Source organism: Eptatretus burgeri, chromosome 15 (genome assembly GCF_056783735.1).
Source record: "Eptatretus burgeri isolate ZD-2024b chromosome 15, Ebu_testis_v1, whole genome shotgun sequence".
NCBI lineage: Eukaryota > Metazoa > Chordata > Myxini > Myxiniformes > Myxinidae > Eptatretus > Eptatretus burgeri.
The window spans coordinates 31,828,399-31,851,683 of record NC_140975.1 but is presented as its reverse complement, the minus strand read 5'-3'; the positions used below and the strand labels follow the sequence as shown (position 1 = coordinate 31,851,683).

General features: G+C 44.8%; 1 protein-coding gene across 2 annotated transcripts in view; it reads right to left on the bottom strand.

The window, feature by feature from the left end:
• Positions 1-7,126: 7,126 nt before the first annotated feature.
• Positions 7,127-23,285, bottom strand: part of NUP133 (nucleoporin 133) — an 80,797-nt gene continuing 64,638 nt past the window's right edge. For both annotated transcript variants that reach the window (XM_085857259.1, XM_085857258.1), the window contains 9 exons: positions 19,917-20,165; positions 19,687-19,820; positions 19,167-19,325; positions 18,827-18,962; positions 15,032-15,150; positions 14,408-14,488; positions 14,151-14,221; positions 8,271-8,359; positions 7,127-7,543 (listed from right to left, as the gene is read on the bottom strand). In XM_085857259.1, the coding sequence (XP_085713385.1) occupies positions 7,371-7,543; positions 8,271-8,359; positions 14,151-14,221; positions 14,408-14,488; positions 15,032-15,150; positions 18,827-18,962; positions 19,167-19,325; positions 19,687-19,820; positions 19,917-20,165 (1,211 nt within the window). In that variant the 3' untranslated portion in view covers positions 7,127-7,370. The remainder of the gene's footprint in view (positions 7,544-8,270; positions 8,360-14,150; positions 14,222-14,407; positions 14,489-15,031; positions 15,151-18,826; positions 18,963-19,166; positions 19,326-19,686; positions 19,821-19,916; positions 20,166-23,285) is intronic.

Here is a 23,285-nt window from a genome sequence, read left to right as displayed (position 1 = left end):
GCTAAGAGCGGACGGTTATGCTCGTAGTGGACAAGAACCGTGTCCTCTGTGAGTAGCAGCTTGACACGATCGAACGCTGCCTGGTGGTCGGACCTCCATGCCCAGCGTTCCTCCTTGAGCAGTCGTGTTAACGGGGCCAACTCAGAGCTCAGGTTGCTTACGAATCTCTGGTAATACTGCGCCATACCAATAAAAGAGCAAGCTGAGTCTTGTCCCGTGGTGGTGGCATGTGCTGGATCGCCTCCACCTTCCGTGGGCCTTTCAACAGCCCTCCGGCATGATGACGTGCCCAAGGTATTCCAACCATTGTCTGAAGAATGCACACTTGTCCCTGTTTAAGCGCAGCCCACAAGCCTCCAACTTCGTCAGCACTTTGTCAATGTTGTCGAGGTGCTCTCCCGCTGTTTTCCCTGCAATGAGCACGTCGTCCAGGTAGGTCTGAGCAGGCAGGCCAACACAAACCTGATCCATTGCTTTCTGCCACAGAGCGGGGGCCGAAGCAATCCTAAAACAGAGCCGGGTGTATCGATAGAGTCCTTGACATGTGTTGATCGTCAGACGGTCACTACTCCCGGGGTCCATTTCCAGATGAAAATACGCATCTCGCAGATCAAGTTTCAAAGAATGTACTCCCTGCCAACCGTGCATATATCTCATCGATCGATGCTGAGACCCGGGTTGACCGTGGTCTTGAAGTCCCCGCATAATCGAACGTCACCATTCCGTTTCAGCACCATGACGACCGGAGTGGCCCAGTCCGAGTATGGCACCCGTTCGATAACTCCACAGGCCTCCAGTCTATCCAACTCAACCTTCACCTTGTCTCGCAGGGCATATGGAACTGGTCTTGGCTTACAGAACCATGGTGCCACCCCATCCTTCATGAAGAGCTTGGCTTGCATGCCCTTGAGTTTCCCAAGCTCGTTGCAAAACAGGCCTTGATGCTTTTGAAGAATCTCCTCCAACTGATTCTCTAATCGGCTTGGTATGGTTTGTACAAGGTGAATGACTGTCCAGTCAAGCCTGATGCAGGTCCGCCAGTCCCGACCGAGGAGGAATGGCCCCCTCCACCGAACCACATACAACTTGAGAGCGGCGTCCTGGCCTTGATAGGCCACGGATACGTCTGCCATTCCAACCGGCGTTATCTTCTCGCTGGTGTATGTGTACAGCGTGAGGTCTGACCTGATAAGCTTCAGACCGTTCAGCTTACGCGTGGTCTGTTCGCCTATGATTGACACCGCCGCACCCGTATCAACTTGGAATGTGATCGGCGTCTTGTTGACCTCCACTTCCACCATCATCGGTCGTGTTGTTGCAGGGCCAACCGAATAAAGACTCATCATTGGCTGCAGGTCTTGCCCTGGGTTGTCGCGCACATCACCGTCCATGACTCCAATGGTGGCCGATGCCACTTGACACACGCGTTTCAGGTGGCCCACCTTGTTACAATGCAAACACACGCTGTTCTTATACGGGCACACACCCCGGAGGTGTCGACCCTCACACCCCCAACATGCCTGCATGTTCACTTCGCCACCTGATCGGACGTGTTGTGAAGGCTGATCGCGGTTCGTACCTAAGGTCGCTCGCGGGGCCCGAGGCGAACGAGACATCTCATTGATCCCCAAATCATCTCCCATGGTTTGACCGGCGATGGCTCGTACATCCCTGAGGGTCCGTTCGATTGCTGACGCGGTTTTGACAGTGATGAACTCGAACTTTGTATGCAGTATCGCTGAAACCATTTTTGGGTCCTGTAAACCGGCAATAAATCGATCTTTGAGCCTGGCGAGACACTCATCCGGCATGAATTTGCAGGACCAGCAAAATTTGAGATGAGAATTTGAGATAAGAGGAGTGGGTTTCCTATTATTTACTGTTTCCATCGTGTGCAGCCTTTTTGCCTGCTGATTGCATTATTGGTGAGGGGTGCAGCGATGATGCTGTTGCAGTGCTCCTATCACCAGTGCACTGGCGCTCATTTCACCGACAGGCTGAGTCAACTTCCTGGTGTTAATTCAGTGGGAAAATGCTCGAACCCAGGACCCGAGGATCCCAAACCACAACCCTAATGGCAAAGCCAACACCAGGTGTTATCATTCACTGTTCGTGTTAGTACATTCTAGTAGTAGCAGCCATGGTTATAACACACACACACAAACACAAACGGATGCTTTTACCAATAGATGCAAAAGTTGAGTGTAATTTATTTTGTGGCCCCAGAACCAAACAAAAAATACATACTTATAATGACACTCACAGCCCATACAACTCTCAAGCACACCTCTCCTCTCCTCCCAAACACGAATAACGACTTTTTACACTTACCATGTGCAATATCAAGCCGCAGATATGAAATTCCAGTCGGTGTTCAAAAGCACAAAGGTTTGGTGAGAACACACACATCGACGAACCTTTGGCTTTTCAGGTCGTTAGGAGTTTTAATTTGGCCAACCTTTATTTGGCCAACATGAGCTTCCTTTGTCTATCTCAGAAAAGCACATCAAAAGAACTTGAGAAAAACTCACTTTCAAGGAGGAAAAGCTGAGGCCTCACAATGCTCTCATTGCCTCTTTTTGTCTTGTCCACACGTTTGAGGTTGAGATTTAATGTTTTAGCAAGCTGCTATACATATTTTCAATGTTTATAGTCTTGCTATCACTTTAAAATGGTGATTACCCATCGTTGAAGCAAAAGGAAGGTTTAATGGCCAAAACATCAGCTTCTTCTTGCATCCCATGGCAGTGAGAATACCTTGATAAACATCTGATTCCATCCATTGTTCTGCCTGTCCGCTGACCCAGATCGACACGAGGTCTTCACGAGCAAGACTCATTCTTAACTCCATGAGGTACATTCCACTTAATTTTAACTTGCGTTGATGACTCATTTATTCTTACAATGGGGTTGCAGCAGACCTGGTCCACAAAGACCAGCCTTGCGACAGTGGATTCATCGAGCATCTCTTTCCCTTGTAAGGCAGCACCTGCTCAGCATTCGATATGGGGGACGGATGACAACACCCTTCCAGATTATAATTCCATGCTTTGCGGTTCTCAGTTGTATTTCATGCATTCTTCTCTTGTACGCCGCAACATCTGTACATCTGATGGAATGCAACTTATAGGTAATGGCAGGAATGTCACCAGGGTGCTTGCAACACCTCGCCCATTCCTTATCAAGAGATGTTGTTGACACAAGACAGGATCTTTAACATCCATGTGCAGCTGACATTTCGCAGATGGATCTCCAACGTAACGTCCTTCCGAAGGACGGTGGCACCCTGCCTGCGAAGCAGACAATCTGACATTTTATAGTTGGGTCGAGAAGGAAACCCAGACTATAGAGTTCAGAGGTATGCACGTTACCTCTGCACCATCCCATAAGGTATCAGCACTTCATATGGCAGTCATCCTTAAAATCACTTGGTCTTTCACCAACAAGTGCCTGTCGTGCGAGACTGCAGAGTGGAAGACGGACGTGACACCTGCAGAAAAAGGTGCATGTTCAATGTGCCGATATCCAGTGACTTGTTACACATCACAACTTCCCATACTTGCAGTATCTTTGACCCATGACATCAAATCCTCCTTTGGTTTGATTGTAATATGATAATATCTAATTTCTTCTCACTTGTGGCTACGCTGGCATCGTGGTGGAATGTGCTCAGCAGGATGTGAGTTTTGTTCATTTTTGGTACTTGGCTCAACACCGTTACATTCCCTTCGAGTCCAAATTCAGATTAGCGAATAACTCGGCTTCATGTGCCAAACATAATTGGTGGAAACTCTGGCTTTGCTTTTTGTATTCCTTTGGTGCAAAGTGCAGTGACATACTTTCAGAGAGGTTGCTCCACCAAATGACTAAGTAAAAGAGTGGACAATTGTCACATCGATTACTGAGCACCAAAGGATTCTGCACAAGTTCCTCAGAAGGATAGACCCCCAAGAACCACATTGTGCTCTTCAGTGACAACAAACAACAACCAGCCTGCAGCAGATCAACGAATGCTGACCTTCACATGATTGCCCAAAGTTTGTCAAATAACCAAAAAACTGATAAAGCATCACAAACCAAACTACAACCGCACTTGGGAGAGTGAATACCTTTTGCCAGGCTGAACAGGTGACGTTTTGTATCCCACTGATGGGCCCGGACCTAAACCAAAATCGAATTGGCTTGTTCTTATCACGTAACCAACTCATCCAAGTGTTGTCCGAATCTGTGCACAACTTTTTTTGAGATATCGTGCTCTGTATCGGTTTGGCCCAATCTCTCAATGGTGAAGTCACTTTAAAAATGATCGGACCCAGATCTTCACCAAAATCGAATCAATTCGTTCTCATCACACACCCAACCTGTACACCAAATGTCAACCAAATCCATTCACAACTTTTTGAGATATCCTGTATTTTTTTTTCATATATTAAGAGAAAAATCAAAATAAATTTGAAGTACCAGATGCCGTGAGTTTTCAGCAATTTTAAAAACACTTTTGAAATAAAAAGGCAAAACTATTGCACACCATCTCATGAGAGTATAATCAAGTACCAAAGGTGTGTGGGTAAAGGCCATGTGTAAATAAAGGTGGAAAAAGTCCGATTTAATTCCAGGCTGCAAGGCAACAAAAGGTGAAAAATTTGAAAGAGGGTGTGGACTTTTTATAGGCACCGTAGCTAATCGAGCTTTTTCCGCATGCCCCTCGTTCCCTACCCTGTTACAACACGACAAACTGGTTTACAAGCAAGGAAATGGGTTTAAAATTGTGCAAGTCCTCCACGCCAATCTTTTGTAACCGAACTCCGAAACCTTCTCCACCATAATATCTGAAAAAACAAGTAAGAAACCAGATGAGTACAAGCTTGCTTCGAAAGTGAGACAATGGCTGGCAACACTTTGCTCGGCCCAAACCAAACTTCGTTTCTCAGGACATCCATGTGAAGTGCAATCATATATGTGGTCCATGGCTCTTGCATTGCACTAAAACCTTGGTGTATTCTGTCTATTGAATAACTACCAACATCTGAGGACAGACAGCAAAGGCACAGGACCTTTACCAACAAACTGTTTTGTGGTCCCTGTTGTCCAATGTTGCACTTTTACTTTGTTCTCTGCTCATCTACAAATAGCCTTGCAGGGTTTTACAGAATTAAAAAATCAATTTGCATTCACAAGTCCAAGCTTACCATCTACATTATTAACCTCCGCCATCGAAGATGGACGGAGGTTACTGTTTTCACCCCTGTCTGTTTGTTTGTTTGTGAACGGTATTACGGAAAAAATTCAACATCATGAATATGGCGCCATTTTGCATTTCTTCATTCATTCAACATCAACATTTGCAACATTCATTCAACATTCAACATCAACATGTTGAAAAAATTCAACATCAACCGCCGCTATGGCGGCCATTTTGAAAAAATATTTGAATTTTTGTTTTTGCATTTCTCCATGTTTTAAGAGATTTCCAACCAAAAATAAATGAATTTGTTAGAGAGAAAAAAAAACAAAATTTTGCAACTTTTTTTTCAAAAAAAAATTCGATTTGAAAAATATTTGAATTTTATTTGCATTTCTACACGTTTTAAGTGATTTCCAACAAAAAAAAATGTTAGAGAAAAAAAACATTTTGCAACTTTTTCAAAAAAAATTCGATTTTTTTTTGGGCATTTCTACATGCGCGTCTATCTAGTTTAGTTTATTCAATCGTGGTTCAGTAGAGTCTGATCCGTTATGACCTACAATGAATAGGACATCAGGTTCACTTTCGTGACCCAGCACGATTGGTGGCGGAAGTTTTGCACTCTACCGAGTGCTCCCCCTCTAGTTAAGGGTTTGCTTTGACAATTATTGCCTCCAACTTGATGGTACCCCAGAGTTTTAGACCCCTAGGGTTACAAAACCACAATTGAGGTTTTTTTTTTCCTGCCAATTTCCGAGCTGTATCTCAGAGAGTCAGCTGGAACTTTCTGAATTAAATTTTGCATCAATAATGGGAATAAAAACTATTCAGGGGTTGGCATTTGACATTGACCTAATTTTAAGGTCATGACCCAATTATAGGCATTTTAACACTTCACCATAACTCCAATAAGAGTTGTCTGATCAGAACATTTCCCTTGTGAGATAGCCGAGAGCCAGACACATTTACCCTCAATTTACATCATACTCCTCTGGGTTAAAGGTCAAGGTCAAATGGCAGTCTGAAAAACAACAACAAATCACATTTTTTGTCATCACTCAATTTTTTGCCAATGTGGAATCTCAAAGAACGCTCGGTCTTCTGAGATGCTCTTTCATCACAATCGTATACCTGCACTGAAGTTGTGCAGTTGATATTTGATTAGTGCTGCGCTTGACCTACTTTTTTGGATTGTGACGTAATTAACACATCTTTTTGATCATAACTTGAATAATTTTCCTCTGATTTTCATGATGTTGAATTTTATGGATAGATTGTACATAGGGACCCCTTTTTGTTAATTTACGCTCTATCCCGAAATGTTGAAGGTCAAGGTCATATGGCAGTCCAAACAAAATACGGCCATCATTGGATCATGGGAGGCTTACCCTTGGCGATTGCAAATAACTAGTTTTTAATTCCTTTTTCTCAAATAAATAATAAAACTGCCAATCTGTTGTCATCCCAACCTTTTTAAACCCATTTAGTGCTTATAGTTTCAAGGTTGCCCTCGAGTAAATAAAGTTATAAACCTTATTGATTAATCACAGGCAGTATTACAACCATGTCCGAAACGAACACATGGATGATGCAAACCTTATAGAACCTTCCCAAGTTCAGAAATATAAAGTCTGATGCAAATCTGACCAAACAAACAAACAAACAAACAAACAAAAAAAGTTTCAAAGACCTTTTGAGCCATTTCTTTGGAAGCTGAGAAAGCATGTCACCTATTGGTGAAATTAACGGATAAGTTCAGCGGTCAAAGTCCAATTAACCTCCAAGATTTGCCCTCCGTGACACCGACGGCAATGCAAATTCTCAAGCAGCATTATACAGCAAGTACAGGAAAAGTTTATTCTCAAACTGCTTGAACAAGACAAGCATCCAAAGATGAAAAATAAAAAAGAGAAACCTGGAAGTTTAGGGGGGGTTTGGTTAAAAAAAAAACTTCAAAACAAAAAAAAAAAAAAAAAAAAAAAAACTTCAAAACAAATAATTTTGCTTTTCAAACCCAGAACACCCTGGGAATGACTGACAAGCCATGTCTTGCTTTGCGACAAAACAGGCAAGGCTGATGACACAAAGTTCCGATCTTGGGCACTATGTCTGTGAAGCGATCGTTCCTCTTTTAATAAGAGTTTTTAGGGTCTTTTTCAAAGGATGGACAATGAACAACAGGATCTCACACGGTGTCGGTGGTGGCAAGGGAGGTGGAGGAAAGCAAAGCTCTCTCTGCATAATGCTCAAAGTTGGCACGAAGCAAGAATTCGAACACCGGATCCCGTGCCAGGTCACGCAGCTCTGATGCACCCAGAAGCACATTCACGTGGGGAAGGAACTCGGGCAATAGCATGTCTACAGGCGCGCAGCAACATTTCGAGGATCAGAAGAGCACAAGCAAGGTGACCCAAAACACAATGATGGGCAGTACTATTTAGAGATAATGTTGATAATCAAAATAAATTTGAAGTACCAGATGCCACGAGTTTTCAGCAATTTAAAAAACACTTTTGAAATAAAAAGGCAAAACGATTGCACACCATCTCATGAGAGTATAATCAAGTACCAAAGGTGTGTGGGTAAAGGCCATTTGGCTCGTTATACCTGTGTTACATGCATGATCCAAGAGTAATGCATCTCCAAGTGTCCAGAGTGAAAGATCAAAACTTTACCAAAAATAATGGGACAATAATGGAATATTCAAGGATATAAATTCACAACCACATTTCTAATAGGGTGACAGTTTGTCTTCAGTAATGAGCACATGTCAAACCATGTCACTAAAAATTCTGTCCGAAATATTGGTAAATATTGCACCGTTCTACGTTTTCTGGCCTAAACTGTCAGTAATTTCACCGGCCCATCCAATTGCCAAGGATGGCGAGAGGAACAGCACCTTCTGGAAAGGAAATGCTGCTTTAAATTACTGGAAAATATGCACACACAGGTCAGAACAAATCATTTTAAGTGTGGTTGGCGTCATCCCAATTATTTTGTATACATGGTTTAGCCACTTGTAAACTCAGTGAACGTGTATGCTAACAGTCCTGCATTTTCAAACGGACCAAGGCACTGCACCCACCGTCATGCATGAGCAATTCGAGGAGACGACCAAACACGCTGCCATTGGCGGCCTTCACCGGGTCATCCGCACGCTTGATGGCTCGCCAACTGGAACGAGTGCAAAATTATGTACAAATAAATAGAAGTTCAAATGCAGTTGGGGAGAAAAAAAAAAAAAAAAACACACACACACAATGCGATGATATCAGATTAATTTTTTGGAATACAAATGTCCTTTGTGTTCAGCTATTGCAATAGTCTCATCCTTGTGGTGAGAAAATAGAGAACAAATATAATACTGTTCCGCAAAACCAGCACGCCTCTAAGGCAATGACATCCAACAATTAGTGATCCTCAGACGGTTATCTCATTATTAATATTTGCTCAGTTAGCCCTTTCCATACGTCTAGGGGGTAAATGGGATAAGATGTGTTGCGTTGCGCAAGGCTTTTAGTTAGGTCTTCAACCCTTGATGCTTTAATCGCTTCACTTCCTTTTATTTCACATATCAAGCATGCAAGCACAAACGCCAGATCAGTGAAGTTTATACAAGGATCACAAGGACATTATGCGCAGGAGGGGGCCATTTGGCCCATCATGCCTGCGCCACACCAATACCAAATTTCATAGATCCATCAATACTCCTTCCCTTCTTGTGCAGCCTTTGGGCTGCGAACACTGGTACTCATTTTGCCGACCTCAGAAGGATGACAGGCTGAGTCAATCCCCTGGTGTTAATTCAGCAGGAAACAGGGCTTGAACTCAGGACCCAAGGATCCCAATCCACCACCCTAACTGCTAAACCAATACCAGGTTACTCGCCAGTAGGAGGAAGCAGCATCCACAGCTCATTCGCATACACGCGCCAAGTTCCTGTTCAAACGGCACGCAACAAACCAACCGACGCCTCACCTCTGATCCTCACCAAGCTTATCACCACATCACAAACACTTTCTAAAAATCCTCACACCACCTCATCACCACAAATTCCACGACCACGACCAACCACTTTTCTCCTCACGACAATTGTTTAAACCACTCCCAACGTTTCAACACCACCACCACAAATGCTACAGCGTTTCCTCTTCCTCACAACCACCACCTGGGGGCTCACCACAGTCTCTGAGGGTGCCAGAGGAACGAAGGACATTGCGAGCCGGGGAACTTTGGCATGCAACTCGAAGCGCAAACATACATTGGGGTTTGTCTGGGGTAGCTTTGGCGTGCTGCTAAATAACCATGCTCGAACGGAGCTCAGCGCACGTTGAGGGCCGGAGAGCACTCACGAAAACCCTCGGCCAATGTTAATTGTGGAGCTCTGTCGCATGGCCCGGCTGAGAAGCAACTGAAGCAAATTTCGACTCCAGAGTCTGGCGGGGTGTGGCTACGCGCCAATAGGGAAGCTTAAGGCCCGGTCACACCTTGACGTTTTAGCCAGCGATGGCAACGTATTAAAATGTATGTTAAACGCTGGCTTACGTTGAACTTTTGATGTTTTTTTTTTAAGATTCGGACGTATTCATAGCGACTTGGTCTGATGTATAACGCATTGGTAACGGACACAGAATGTTTCGTTGTGTTATAGATAACTTGTACCAACGAATGCTGAACCTGTTGTCGGCCTACACACCCGATGCCCAACGATAGTCTAACTTAGGCATAGCGCGTTGCACGCATCGCCGACGATGTCGTGACGTAGCCTATTAAAAGGCTGACGCACAACGATTCGAATCATAACTGCCGTAGAAATGGAAGTGTCAACATCGCGGTCACACCTTGGCGATCTTGCCAGCGTATGCCGACCTAAGAAAAAAGTGTCTAAAACGTTGGGGCACGTCAAATACGGTATGATTAAGTTTGGTATACGTGAGTAGAACGCTAAAGTACGCTATCATACGTCGTAGTAAGTAGAGTACGTCAAGAAATTTTAAACATGTTCAAAATTTTACGACGTACTTGCCGTATGACACACGTTCTGCATGCGATGGGGATAAGTTGTACACACGATATGTGGACGCTTACACACGTCCACAAAGGCTACTTATAAGCTACTCATAAGTCGAAACACGTCGCGGTAATGTCTTTTTTACGCGAAACTTATTTCTAACTTATGTTTGACGTGCTTTGAACCAATTCTTTACGTAGTCCCAACACCCATCGACGTATGTAGACGTATTCCAATGACGTCTTCCGGTCGACAAAAAAAATAAATTAACGTGTTTCTAGCTTACAACTGCCATATAAAGACGTGTTCCCAGCGGTTTTGGGAATTGGTATATAAAAATGGTGTTCATAAAAGGGGAACCCAACAGTGTTTTCGAGTCCTTTTTGAGTCGATGTCCATGTCAGCAGTAACAGTATCAGTATCAGTATTAGTATTAGTAGTAGTTTGTTCATGTTGGCAGTAGTAGGTGAGTGTGAGGGGGAGGGTGTGGGTTATGATGGATCGTCCTTGCGTTTAATGATTTAAATGATAAACTCAACGATTTAAATGGCTGCAACCCCACTATTGAAAGTAGACACTTGCGCTCAACAATTGGATTTTTTTTACACTCAACGACTTTTACACGGTACCACTCAACTATTTTCATTGTTTACAATGAACGATTTAAATTGCTGTCACTCGCCTTTGTTTTTTGACGCTGGGGTTTGGAAATTTGAAGCGTTTCTTCTGAACATGTTAAAACGCTCAAACTCGACTATTTTAAATAGACGCTGCCGATGGACAATTGGAATCATAGCCAAGCTAGACATCGAAGTGTGAACATCCTCGTCATGCCGAAGAAAAGTTTGAAGAATGCTGCAAATAAGTGTCCTGGCCGTGGCCGTGGACGCTGACGCAAGGACGATCCATTATACCGACGTCTTTCAGCCTATGAGTAACTTAAAAGTAACGTCTGTCGACGTGTGGCAACGATCGCGTAACGTGCCAACAACACGTTAATCATAGGTTAGAAATAAGTTTCGGGTACGCTAAACATTACCTCGGCGTGTCTCAACTTATGATTAACTTACAAGTAGCATGTGTTGATGTCTGTCAACGATCGCAGACCGTGCATACAACTTGTGGCCAGCGTAGCGGAACGTGTGAGTCATACGCCGGCATACGTCGTGAAATTTCAAGCATGAAAAAATTTGAGGACAACCAAAAAGTACAACGTTTAAAACCAACGTACAACGACGTATGGCAGTGTTTTTCAGCGTGCTCTCAATGTTATCAAAACTTACCCATAACGTATTCAACGTGTGCCAGCGTTTTAGAAAAAAAAAAATTCAAAAATCGGCATACGTTGGCTAAAACGTCAAGGTGTGACCGGGCCTTTAGAAACGCCGACCAGGTCTCCTGATCTGCTTTCTGGTCCCTCCTACACTCTGGGCTCTATAAAACACAGCAAATCAGGCTCAGTCGGACTTTCGTCCAGGCTCCAAGCCTAACCTCTTTACGGAGCAGAGCGCAACTGAGCTCGGTGAGAGGGGCAGAGCGAGCAGTTATATAGATGTGCCAGGGTAATCGACGCTCGGCTTTGGCTGGGTTCCACAGTCAATATTCATAACATTTTTACAGACTCTCACACGTCCCTGTTAAGTTTTCGCTCACGCATCTTTTCTCAGTCTGTACCTCATTCACTAAAAGAGCATGACCGATTTGCACCTTTCGCACCCATCACGCTGCAACACATTTTTGCACCTGCCACTCTTGCACTGTAGACACCCCAGGTTTCTTCCCTCCTCCCCATTCCTAAGCGATTGGGTTATGTAGGTACCTGGTGACCCAATTCCGAAGACTGGGTCACCAGGCACAATGAGGTTGCCAACACCTCAACTGCTTCTCTTTCTTGGCTAAATCCAATTTCCTCAGAGGTGTGTGTGTGTGTGTGTGTGTGTGTGTGTGTGTGTGTGTGTGTGTGTGTGTGTGTGTGTGTGTGTGTGTGTGTGTGTGTGTGTGTGTGTGTGTGTGTGTGTGTGTCATAAGTAAGATAGGAGAAGTTTATCGGGTTAACTCTGCACTGTGTCTTTTGCAAATAACTATTTTCTTTAACCACACTGACAAATTCCTTGCTTTTCCCTGCTGTACGTTTTATGAATAAAACAATTGCTGTGCCACATAACTCTTCTCATGTTGCTGTAATAAATTGCTTTGTTATAAATGTACCCAGCTTATTTTCGTCTTTTTCTTCATTGGTACAATATGCTCCACACATTAGTTTAGCGAGGAAGTTAAACTCCAACAATATATTTATTAACAGGTACATACTTGGCAGCTCCGCACGGCTGCACCTGATATGGTAAGATTAACGCAAGTATGCATCGAGGGCATGTGACCCGAATTGGCCGGCCATCCACAGGTAAGGTATCACGTGAAGTCATGTAACCCTGCCTGGATAGGCCGTGCCAATTGGTGTTCGTGGTTGCCTAGCAGCCTGCCAATGCGCAGCGTTATCTGTGCCCCGTGGCCTCAGGACCGGTCGTTCGAGAGAGACCCGAGCGCTGACCCTCGTGACGAACCTTGAACCCATAGTCCACAACAATAGATCAATAAATAAATTCAGTGGCCATTTGTAATGGCCTGCTTTACAAGTACATGACCAATTTTGCTTCCCCATGTCGACAAAAACAGTAAAATAACTTGCAATCATGATTAAGTGATTAAGCTCGACCGAAAGACAGCGGATATTGTACGACGGAGTTCGAGAAAGAGCGACTACATCCCGAGTAGTAATGGAGGACAACAAAAAGTCGTAAATAAAATGAATGTGCACGAATCGAGGATGGCCTAACGAGGGTTATTGAGTTTGATTTAGTGACTGGACGTCGGTTTTTCATCAATCCAGAAACAAACAAACAGCAGTCAAAACAACGGCAGCAAGTGTGAGGTTGTTAAAGGTGAGCGGAGTTTGTGGAAGGATGGTGTGCAGTGAACAGCAACAACTTTGATCTTCCATAAGTAAACGTGATGGCCTCATTCTTGTCACCAAAAGAAAACCTCACTTTTACAGAGCCAAGTGAAGTAGATTTCCTCAGGATACTGAATTGAATAAAGAGCTTGGGTTGTTTATATCACACCAGAAGATAGGCCATTTAACTATTAGGTATATTGTGTGGGGAGTGGGGGTGAGCTCTTGAAGTTAAATGTGGGGAAAGACAAAAAGAGAGGAATAAAGAGAGAGTGAGAGACGAAATGATCAAAATGTAACAAAAATTTTTTTTTATAATGGGGTTGCATAACAGTGAGGACGAAACAAGTAAGATTGGGAAATGGATGAGAAGAAATAAAATTAATGACGCGATTAAAGTGGCATACCACGTCTTGCCCACAAGCAAGCCCGAAGCTTCCTACCGAAATCTGTGTGAGGCCTTGTTTGGGAAAGGAATTCAATGCAAAAGTGGAGGTTGAGTGCACATGTGCCATCACATTCCCTAACATGGGGTGTTTTGTGTTCGAGACAGAAGGTGGGTGTCGCTGGCTACTCCCCCCACTGTCAAACACCACACTGATTCACTGACCAAACTACCCCCAACCAGACACCCACCCACTCCCTCAGCAGACATTTGGAGCATGGAATCCTATTGCCAACCCTTCTTTTATATAATCTTTCAATTGCTCTCCAGCTCAGATGAGGATCACAGTAACAAACACAATGCGAGGTCATTCCTCAAAAAGACAAAAATCATATCACTTTCCTCACAAATCATTCACCCCTTCATCATAATTCAAGTTCAAAAGCTGCTCTTAACTGCACGAGTCATAGCATTCAGATAAAATGAGCGGCACAGCTCTTCTACTGCACTGCTATTCGTACACAGGCAGAACCTGGCAAAGTGCATCCGAACCGGGCTGAAAGAGGCGCGAGATGGACGGTAAAAGATTGTGAATGGACACGTCGATCGTCCAACTCACTCGTCTCGGAGTAAAGCTTGGCTGAAGATCTTTACCTTGAGCTCTTGCTCAACACCATTGGAATCATCATCCTAACGAAACAACAAAAAAAAGACAAAAAGCCCTTGCACGTTGGCTGCAAAGCAGTTTCTGAGACCACCTGCTTCACAAAATCAGGGCAGAGCTTATGCAGACAGGGAAGGACAGCTGCAGATGTATCTGGGATGTGATGATAGACAATTAAAATAAAATGTACTTTTTTGAAAGAGAATGCTTACCAGTTTAACGTAGAGCAGCAGCTCGAGTGCCTTCTTGAAATCAAACTCATTCGCTTCCTGGTTGTCTTTATCAATGAACAGCTGGGAAAAATAATTAATTCAACCTGTTTTTGTGCAGCAAATTAAATAAAATAATTACATCATTAAGTGGAGGGGATGCAGGCAGCACTGCCTTTTCATAGGTAGAATTTTGATGCCCATCTCAAGTCACCCTGAGGCATTGAAGAGTCAAGCGCAAGGTGTGGACCGGTGTCACGTACAGACCCGACCCCCTCCCCTCCCCCTAACCCTTCCTGAATGTCGTTAATGAACCACGTGGGGTTTACCGACCACCAAATAGCAACACGGACATTTCCCTGACACTAGCTCAGTTTGCAAATTCCGGTCTGGCATCCTTTCAGAGGCCACCACCCTACCATCCCACAAATCCCCTCACTAGAAACAAAAACAAAAACAAAAGTCGATACCAGCCAACCTCAAAACATTCCTATGGTTCGTAAAACAAAACAAATAACTTTACAGAAGTATAGACTCTTAAAAAAAAAAAAACGCAAGGATGAATAGGGATACGATGAGAATATTCAACCGAGTTGTTTTGCCTGCAGAGCAGGTGTGCACAAATACCATTATAAGTTCACAAGCTGTGAGAACTCCCATGGTGTCGACATCAATGTCCTTTTTATCCAAGAGGCTCTTGGGAAGGGACTCTTGGTACAGCTGAAAGCCTTGTTCTGACCGGATTTCTGTGGGAACACACACGTTAACAAATGAACACAAACACGCACACGTTTGTTACTTGATGGAATTATTGCGTTATTTCTGGAAGGTGATATTTCTGCTCCACATCCCTCGGAGGATGGTGTAACCCAAGACAGCTCCCTGGGGATCTATCGTGTTTTTGTTCTACTTCAATTGATGACCTTTCTGCTTCCCTGGAAAACTCTCTGTATCACTTTGCAGACGACACTGTGGCGGACAGATCCACCCCCACCAACTCCATCGTGACAGACAGGCTGCAGCTGCGTCGCTGTCCACCGATCAGGACACATTCGAAACGGTCAACCATCTCGGATGACATTAATTGCTAGAAAGTCCCAAAAACTCACTCGGTGTCTTCACAATGATGATCAGATCCTCCATTTGAATTCTGTAACAGCCAAGGTTCAGTCTTTGCCACCCTTTCATCTTGGAATCACCTGCAACCACATCTTCAGACTTGCTTCCGGAACCACTTATTATATTGGAGACTTCCTGAGAACAAAGTAACTTTCTGTCAATGCACAGCTCTCTGAAGGCATTCTTTCACTGCGCCATAGAGAAATACCTTCATGATGCCCTCCGCACCCATCCTCGAGGCAATGGACTCCAAGGCCTGAAGAATCATCAGCAAATGACCCTCTCTTGTATTGCAGATAAGCTTTTTTTGTTCGAGATAACATTCTGTGTAAGGTAGAAATTTAATCTCGTTTCTTTGGAAAATCCTCCACATCACGAAACCTACTCTCCGGTCATGCTCTCTTCAGTAGCCCCTGCTCCTCCATCCAGGTCACATATTTTATCCCGCAATCCATTTCCTGGCGCTCAACTTCAATATAAAACAAACTCCAATCTCAAAAACTTGTATTTTCACGAATGGATTGATAGATTCCTTGTATGACAAAAGAAAATGCACCCCCAAGTACAATTTTTATGAATTTCCCATTCATTTATGAGCAGGAAGCAATGTATCACCTTTGCGGGCCCCCGGTCGATGATAAATGACACATGTTACTGGGAACGATCAGTTTAAGTTGGGGATACGTCGCTGGAAAACACGACGAACTGATATGACGTTAACGGATCAGCTATTTCACACAACAATCAGCTAAAATACAGGAGATACGTTCCAGTACTCCAATACACAATCTGCAAAGTCTTAATCAATCACAAATTATACAATTTAATGAGGAAGAGCAATACCAAATAAGTACTGCAAAAGATATATTTACACACAACTAAAAAAAATAAAAAATAACATTACATAAAACAATAAAATAAGATACCTAATAGGTACGCGTGGTTTCATGGGTACATAAATATTTATAATAGGGTATATTTGCTCACATTTACATGGGGGAGTGATGTGGCTTGAATGAGTTGAGGTAGGAAGAGAGGTGAGTGATGAAGTTATGGAGACGAAGAGGTAGAAGTGACCACCTCATCGTCTGATAGCGATTTATCGACTCAAGTCCATATTAGGGATGACAAAATGTAAACCCGATGACAGGTTGAGGTTTCCTCATTATTTTGTAGGTCACATGATCGGGCAGCAATGAATCTGATACAGAAAAACTGTGAATCAAGAAAGTTCCTGATCAGGTAGCTTGCTTTTTCCGGAATACCCCAAACTTTCCACTCATGCCCCTGACAGGACCATACGGTGAACAAATACACAACTCGGTGAGTGATCGCACAACTTACAAGCGATAATGGAAAAATGATCCACGATAAACTGATAATAATTTGCCAACATTAAAACAATAAGATGTAAAACTGATCATTAATTGTATTGGAATATATTTTTGAACAAAAGTTGTCCTCTACCATTTGAACAAAAGATGAGGAACCATTGAAACAAATACAAACTAATTAAAGTTAGTCACCATGGGTTTACCAAAGGTAGTTCCTGTTTAACAAATCTATTAGAGTTCTATGAAGCAGTGTCTCATTGGGTGGATGAGGGAAAGGCAGTGGACATAGCATATCGAGACTTTAAGAAGGCATTTGATGAGGTACCACATCGGAGGTTGTTAGCCAAAGTGAGGACTTGTGGAGTTGTTGATCAGGTAGCTAATTGGATTGCAAACTGGCTCAGTGATAGGAGGCAAAGAGTGGCTGTGAGTGGGAGGATGTCTTGCTGGGAGGATGTAAGTAGCGGGGTACTTCAGGGATCAGTGCTCGGACCATCACTTCATTATTTACATCAACGATTTGGATAATGCGGTAAAGAATAAGCTTTCAAAATTGGCAGATGATGCAAAGCTTGGAGGTGAGGTGGATAGCAGAGGGGGTGGTGATCAGATACAGGAAAGTATTGATACTTGCATAGATTGGGCAAAAGACTGGCAGAGGGGATTTAACCTGAGCAAGTGGAAGGTGTTGGGGATGGGAAAGAACAATGAAAATAGAAATTACAGGATGCAAGGGGTAATTTTGGAGCGTGTCACACAGAAGGATCTGGGGGTGGTAATAGATACGGGAGGTAAGCAGGCAGCACAATACCAGGCAGCTTCAGGTAAAGCAAAGAGGGTTTTAGGCTGTGTTCGGAGGGGGATCATTTATAAATCAAAAGAGGTGGTGTTATCATTGTACAGGAATTTAGTGAGGGCCACATCGAGAATATTGTGTGCAGTTTTGGTCACCACAGTTCCAGAAGGACATAGATGCCATAGAAAGGGTTCAGCGCAGGGCTACTAGATTGATTCTGGGCCTAGCTAGACTCAGCTATGAGGAGAGGCTGAAGGAGACAGGGCCTTTTCACTAGAAAAGAGGTGGTTACGAGGAGATATGATGGAGATGTTTAAGATAATGAAAGGTACAAATAAAATAAGAGCAGATGAATTATTCAGAGTAGACAGTGATAGAACCAGGAGCCATAGCCTGACAGTAAAGAAGAGGAGAGTTAAGACGGTAGTAAGGCAGGGAATTTTCACTCAGAGAGTAGTTAATGCATGGAATGGTCTTCCTGGAAAGATAGTGGCAGCAGAAAAAGTAGATAAATTTAAATTAGAATTAGATAGGTACGTGGAAGTTATGGAGATAGAGGGGCATGGGGATGTTGATAAGACTTTTTGGTAGTTTGAGCATTGATGGGTGATTGTGTACGGAGTGCTGTTGGTTGGAATCTTGTCAAGGGGGGTTGGGTGGTTTATGTGTTTTTAACCAAGGCCATGCCCCCTCCCCTGAGGGGGAAAAAAAGTAAATAAATAAATCCCAAAAATACAAAAATATATATTTTAAAAATTATTTTTCATTAATTAATTTTTTTTTTTTGCATTTTCTTCCTTGGATCTAGTGTAGATGGGTTAGTGTGGTGTTCGTGCAGGCATGATGGGCTGAATGGCTTCCACCTGTGTTGGATTTCCTTGTTATTCCATGTGAGAAATAAACAAAAGAGCTTCAACAAGTGAACCTGTAGCCACAACAAGAGCAATGAATCGTGTAAATCTACTGGGCTCACCACTTGTTGGCAACTCACCTGGAGGCAGACTCAAGCTTTTAACAAAAGCGAAATACAAAGAGTCAATTTTTTTTTTTCCAAATGCTTTATCAAAACTGGAACAAGGATTCCAGGATTAAAGCGTTTACACAATCGGATGGGAGCTTGGGAAGGACAGAAAGACTATCGTGATAGCTATACTTGCCCTGCAATTTCCATACCCTCTAAGGTTTCATGGAGCTCCTCTGGAGGAAGGTCAGAAGCAAGAGCTGTCAACTTGCCAAGGCTTAAAAGAGTTTTCTTCCGTGAGAAGAACTTCTTCTCTTGGCTTGCCATGTTCCGGAGGGTTGAGGACGCCTGGGAGGGCAAAAAGATCGCTTGCATCAGCTGGAGTGTGAAAACTGCAGCACCATAGCCTGCCATACTTGCACAATACAGAATAAACATTTCACAAATCGAGAGAAGGCTCACTGAGTAAATTGAGTTCACTCAAACAGACACCGTTAAAAGTCTGGGAAGTGCATGTTCAGGACTTTCTACTCGTAAGAATGGTAGGCACACCTTGCCAAATCTCTGAGTGTGGATGTCGTGGAGCCAACCGATGTGCTCGTGTGCCTGAAGAAACCTGGCGAGTTGGGAGTGCTGAGCGATAGGCTGGTTCAACAACTTTGATCGCTTGCCCTCTTCCATGTACCAGCGGAACAAAAACTCAGAGAAATTCTGCAACAAAGCAAAATTTGCACATAAACTTAGACGTATATCACAAGATTGATACTTGCAAAGTTTAAAGGTTTTCTCCATCTTTGGACACACACACACACACACACACACACACACACACACACACACACACACACACACACACACACACACACACACACACACACACACACACACACACACACACACACACACACAATTAATTACAACATACAAATAGCCAGAGTAAGACATTATTCTTAGTAGCCCGGTTTGTCAAGAACCTCTTGCCTTCGACATACAAGACCTCTATCCAATTTGAAGCAGAAACATACCATTAAATTGGAGTACAGATAAGGGATCTAATGAGCGTCTATCGCACCTTGTCGGCAAACTGGGTCATGTACCGCTGCAGCCTCGTTTGGTCATCCGTTTGCTCACATAGCCGGACAAGCAAATCAAAGTCGCAGAACTTTTCTGCCAGCACCGCCACCCTTTCATGCTGTCCCAGAGCCACTGAAAAAAAACCAGGCACATCATGGCATCACTGCACGGGAAGCAATCTGCTGATGATATCACCATGGCATAAAAATATTGGAAATTACAACATACAGTAGGGCAAAAGTAGCTCCGAGCGGCGTCGTGAAAATTCCGCCTCGACCGCGACGTGGCGCTCCTGGTTCAACGGCAGGGACTCTGTTAACCATTGCAACTGGCTCACATAGCCCTCGAGGCAGATGTCGACCAGGGACACGAGCTGGTCAAGGAGTGAGCGTCGAGATAAGCCATCCACCTCAGGGTAGATCTGCCCCAACACCAAGTCGTGTTGCTTGCAGAGGACATTGCGTATTACCTCCATTTCTGTCAGGAAAGAGTAAAAAGGCAAAATTGTACTTTGATTCATGGGTTAACGATTATATTATTGCTGGGAATCAAATAAGTGCTCATATAATCACCAAATGATAATATGAACACTCGGCATCCGGTTCGGTAATTTTCGAACATACTGGTGAAATCGGAGCTGCCCGTTTTCACCTCACGAAAGCCAAGTTTTCCGAACCGGATTAATCGTGTTCTTCTGTTATATCATCATCGAGGTGTTGCTGTTACATCCCATGCAATATTTAATGCTAAGTTAAACATTGTTTGTGCTATACTGTCGGACCCCAACGGTCGCAGGGGATAAGTTCTTGAAAAATTGCGCTTCAATGGGAAAAAGGGGAATAGGTTCCGGGCGGTTTGTGATTCATATGGGAAAAATCAAAAATCCAGTAAAAAAAAAAAAAAAAAAAAAACCCATAAATACGTGAAGCACAGGGCCGCAAATGTAGAAGCAGGTCATATTTTATGAACCATGAACACACGAGGTCTATGAATCGCAGAACTGCAAATATCGGGGTCTGACTATCTTGAATTTGTTTCATATTGTTGTGGTTACCAAATTCGCAAACCACCATTCAGGTCCCTTAGGTGAGGTATCTCGGTAAGTATATGTGTAGTTAGGCCCAAACCCGTTGTCTAGTGGGAATACATGTCATTTATGCGTGCTGCGACTCTTCAGGATAGCCGTTTTTCTTTTACTATCTTTATTTTGGACCAACCGCCATTGTCACCACCACCACCACCCACCACAACGCCGCTTCACCACAACAGCCACGACCTTTCCCGTCACACCTCGCAACCGTCGCATTGCCACCGTTCTTGCGCCGCTTGTGGGTACCGGTGTTGGACTCGTGCAGGGCGCGCGCCGAACAGCGTGTACAAAACCACAGATTTTCCACTTCAAAAACGGATCAAAAACGACACACGCCCACTTTTGTTCCGTCCAATCGGTGAGCGAGGGGCGATTTGGCCCCGCCTCCAGGGCGTTGGAGGGCGATCGATATATGCAAATTTATGGATCAAAAAGCATTCACGCCCACTTTTTCTCGGGCCAATGGGGAGCGAGGTGAAAGGTCGAAGGCAGGGGGTCAAAGATGAGAGAGCGAAGCCACGGGGCTTATATAAGCGACCGCGTTCGTCAGTCAAGTGGATGAGAGTTAAGACTTCGCGGGCGGTGGGGTTGGGAAGAAGAAGAAGCAAGAAGGAGTTGGTCGTCGTCGTGTGCGTTGGAGTCGGAGCAAAAGGGGACGGAGCTGTGGAGAGGCGGCGAGGGCAGACGAGGGGGTGCTCGCGTCGTGCAGGGAGCTGCACACCAGGGAGGCCGACGGCGCGACCTGGCCGAGGTGGAGACGCTCGTCGCGGGACTCGAGGCAGAGTGGAAATCCTCTATACCCCGAGCATCAGCAACCCCCTCCTGTTTCCCCCGCGCTGAGATAGTGCGACCAAGGGGGCCCCTTTCCCACCCCCTACCAGACACTGCCCGCGAGGCCCGCGGAGTTGAGGCACCATCGCCGCTCCGCGTCTCATCACCAGACGGGTAGGCCCGACCCGGTCTCGGCCTCAGGCCCGCCTCATCTTTGAGGGTGTTCTTTTCCTTGGTTTTGGGTATGTGTTGTCGGCGCCGTCTGTGAAGTAAAATTGTATAAGTGTTGCCGTGTGCTCGCGTAATCGGTATTAGATCTGCATTGTCGCATTTGCTTTTTGTGTAAATTGCATTGTGTTTCTTTCCTTTTCTATGTGCTTTTGGTGGAATTGAATATGTGTGCTTTCCGTTCATCGCGAATAAATGTGCTTTGTGTTGAACTGTCTCCCGCTTCGCTTCATCTTTTCCTCTATTGAATCCTCATCTTGCTTCACGTAAAGGGTTGGTGGTGGGCTGAATACGCCCGATAATTAATCGAACCGTCGAGGTCGACAAATAACACCGCTCGGTTATCCCGATAGTACGGAACGGGTCTCTTAAGTGGCCCGTGTCCGAAGTCGACCTGCGGCTTGGTGCGATCGCCCGGTCTACCCTCCGTGTGGGTACTTAGGTAGGTCGAATTTGGCGAGCAACCCTATCCCACGCGGGGGCTGATTGGCTCGATCGCGGTGAGACCGAAAGGTCCACCCGTGACTGGTTCCCGGCGTTAGTCCGAGAGGGTCACGACTGGATTGTCCGTCCGGTGGGCGACGTGCCGCGATTCGAGTTACGTGGCCGTCAGCACGCCGGCGGGCGCGAATCAGTAACACTGGTGTCAGGTCGTGCGATACAAATTCATCGCCCTCCTCGCGGCACTGGTAACGGAGAACGGGAAAACGGGCTGTCCTGTCTCCAATTAAATTCACGGGAATCGGTCCAGGGGTGAGAGAAGCGACCCCGGATTCCCTCCAAATTACGAGCGAGCGAAATTAACCCTTTAAGAGAAGCAAGATGGCGTCTCAAGGCGAGCGGGAGCCGGGGGTATTAGAAATGCATATTTGTAGTAGTGTAGAATCCATGGTCCAGGATGGAATCCCCGTGCAGGAAATGTTGATTGTGCAGGAACACGGACTCGCCCAACTGAACCCAGAGCCCGAAATAGGTGCGGCAGCGGCCGCGGTGTATGACACCTCCCCCCCCCCTCTCCACCAAAACCCTTCCCCAACCCTTGCCGAAACGGCTCAGCTGAGTGCATCCGACATGACCCAGCTATGCGCCATGCTGGCGGCAATGACAGCGAAGATGAATGCGAACATGAACAAGCAAATGGACGAAGTAAAAACGAGGATGGATGCGAATACACAACAAATAAATGCGGATATGAAAGGCATGAACGAAAAGATGGATGCGAATACACAAAAATTGGATGCGAATACACAACAAATGAACGGAATGGAAACAAACATGAAGGAAGAAATGAAAGAACTACGGGGTGAGACGCAGAACATGGGCCGATGCCTGCAGGCGGGCATGAAGGCCGTGACCAGGGAGCTGGGAATGGCGACCCCACGTGTGGGAGCAAACGAGCTGGAAGGGGGTGCAACGGCTGACAGGCCCGCGGTGGAGGCGGGTAAAAAAATAATTCGGGGGGCGTGTTGGGCGAGGGTCGTGACAGAGGAATCGACGGTGACCAAAAG